The 1,176-nt window shown below is 35.7% G+C and overlaps 1 protein-coding gene across 1 annotated transcript in view; it reads right to left on the bottom strand.

Annotated features, from left to right (window-relative positions):
- Positions 1 to 1,176, bottom strand: part of LOC106873123 (H(+)/Cl(-) exchange transporter 7) — a 119,265-nt gene that overhangs the window by 60,288 nt on the left and 57,801 nt on the right. Inside the window, exon 2 of the mRNA XM_052978149.1 lies at positions 677 to 835. Within this exon, the coding sequence (XP_052834109.1) occupies positions 677 to 835 (159 nt within the window). The remainder of the gene's footprint in view (positions 1 to 676; positions 836 to 1,176) is intronic.

The raw sequence follows: 1,176 nt of genomic DNA, 5'->3' as shown, positions 1-1,176 counted from the left end.
GTTCATAAGCAAGCTACTTTATTTCATTGAATTAGCCACAAGGGCTGTACATAGAGTGGTAGCTGCGGGCTGGACAAAGACATAAATGTGATGAGGATGATAACAAAGGGTGAATAAAAATGAGAGAGGCACCGACGCCCGCCGATCGATGATAACCCCTCGAAAACATTGTTCAATACAAATCCAATAAAAGTCAAAAATTCAATGGCAGTTCAATAAAGTTCAATAAAAGTTCTTTTTAAAGATCTAATCTTCCTTGTCCGGGCCTCCAACCAAGTATCCCGTCGACATCAGGAGATTTTGCAGTGGCAAGCCCGGAAGAACGTAAGTAAAATCCTCTTTTTGACAGGTCTTTTCGACCTCCATGACTTCACTATGATTTAAGACCTCCGCAGCCACCTGCGGAGGCCAACTTGGATGGTCCATACATAAGCAAGCTACTTACCACACAGACACTCCTATGCCTATCTGTTTATTTATCCATCCATCCATCCATCCATCCATCCATTACTCTAAGAATTTTTAATCAACTGAAATTTCACCTAGTAATGAAAATCTTAAATCTTCATTATTACTAATGACGATTTTTTTTTTTTGGTAAATAAAGGAGAGAATTCCACAATTAAAATTGAACAAAAGAAGTTTGATTGTCAGATTTTCACAAATGTTAACATACCTTCAGTTTTGAAGACAGCAACTGAGTAATACTGGACTGTGTAAGGGTCTCTGTAGGTTCCACATCAACATCAAGAAGGTCTAAAGACCGGGGTCTTGGTTTCGAACTGGAATTGCTGTTTTCATTAAGTATATCAACTTTTACCGGGGTAACAGTAAACTGCAATTAAAAAACAGAGAGAGAAAGTGGGTATCTAATAACACACACAAGCAATATGTATTTGGTAGAAAACCCCTTTTTGGATAGAAAAATTCAAAGGCACCATTTGACCCTTTTTTTTTTTTTTATCCAAAAAGGGTTTTTCATTTTATTTAATACCTAAAAGTTTTTGTTTTTTTTTGAGACTGCTTTATATGCTCTTCGGTAGGGCAATTCTGTGCAAAAAAGACAAAAACTGAAAAATTATGATGAAATTGTGCTTCCATAATTTATGAATTTTTATGTTCCCATAAGTCAATAGGATTCAAAAAAGTAAACTGAAAAAATTCTTCAGGACAATT

This window comes from Octopus bimaculoides, chromosome 30, assembly GCF_001194135.2.
Source record: "Octopus bimaculoides isolate UCB-OBI-ISO-001 chromosome 30, ASM119413v2, whole genome shotgun sequence".
NCBI classification, from domain to species: Eukaryota; Metazoa; Mollusca; class Cephalopoda; order Octopoda; family Octopodidae; genus Octopus; species Octopus bimaculoides.
This window is presented reverse-complemented; position numbering and strand designations above follow the sequence as displayed.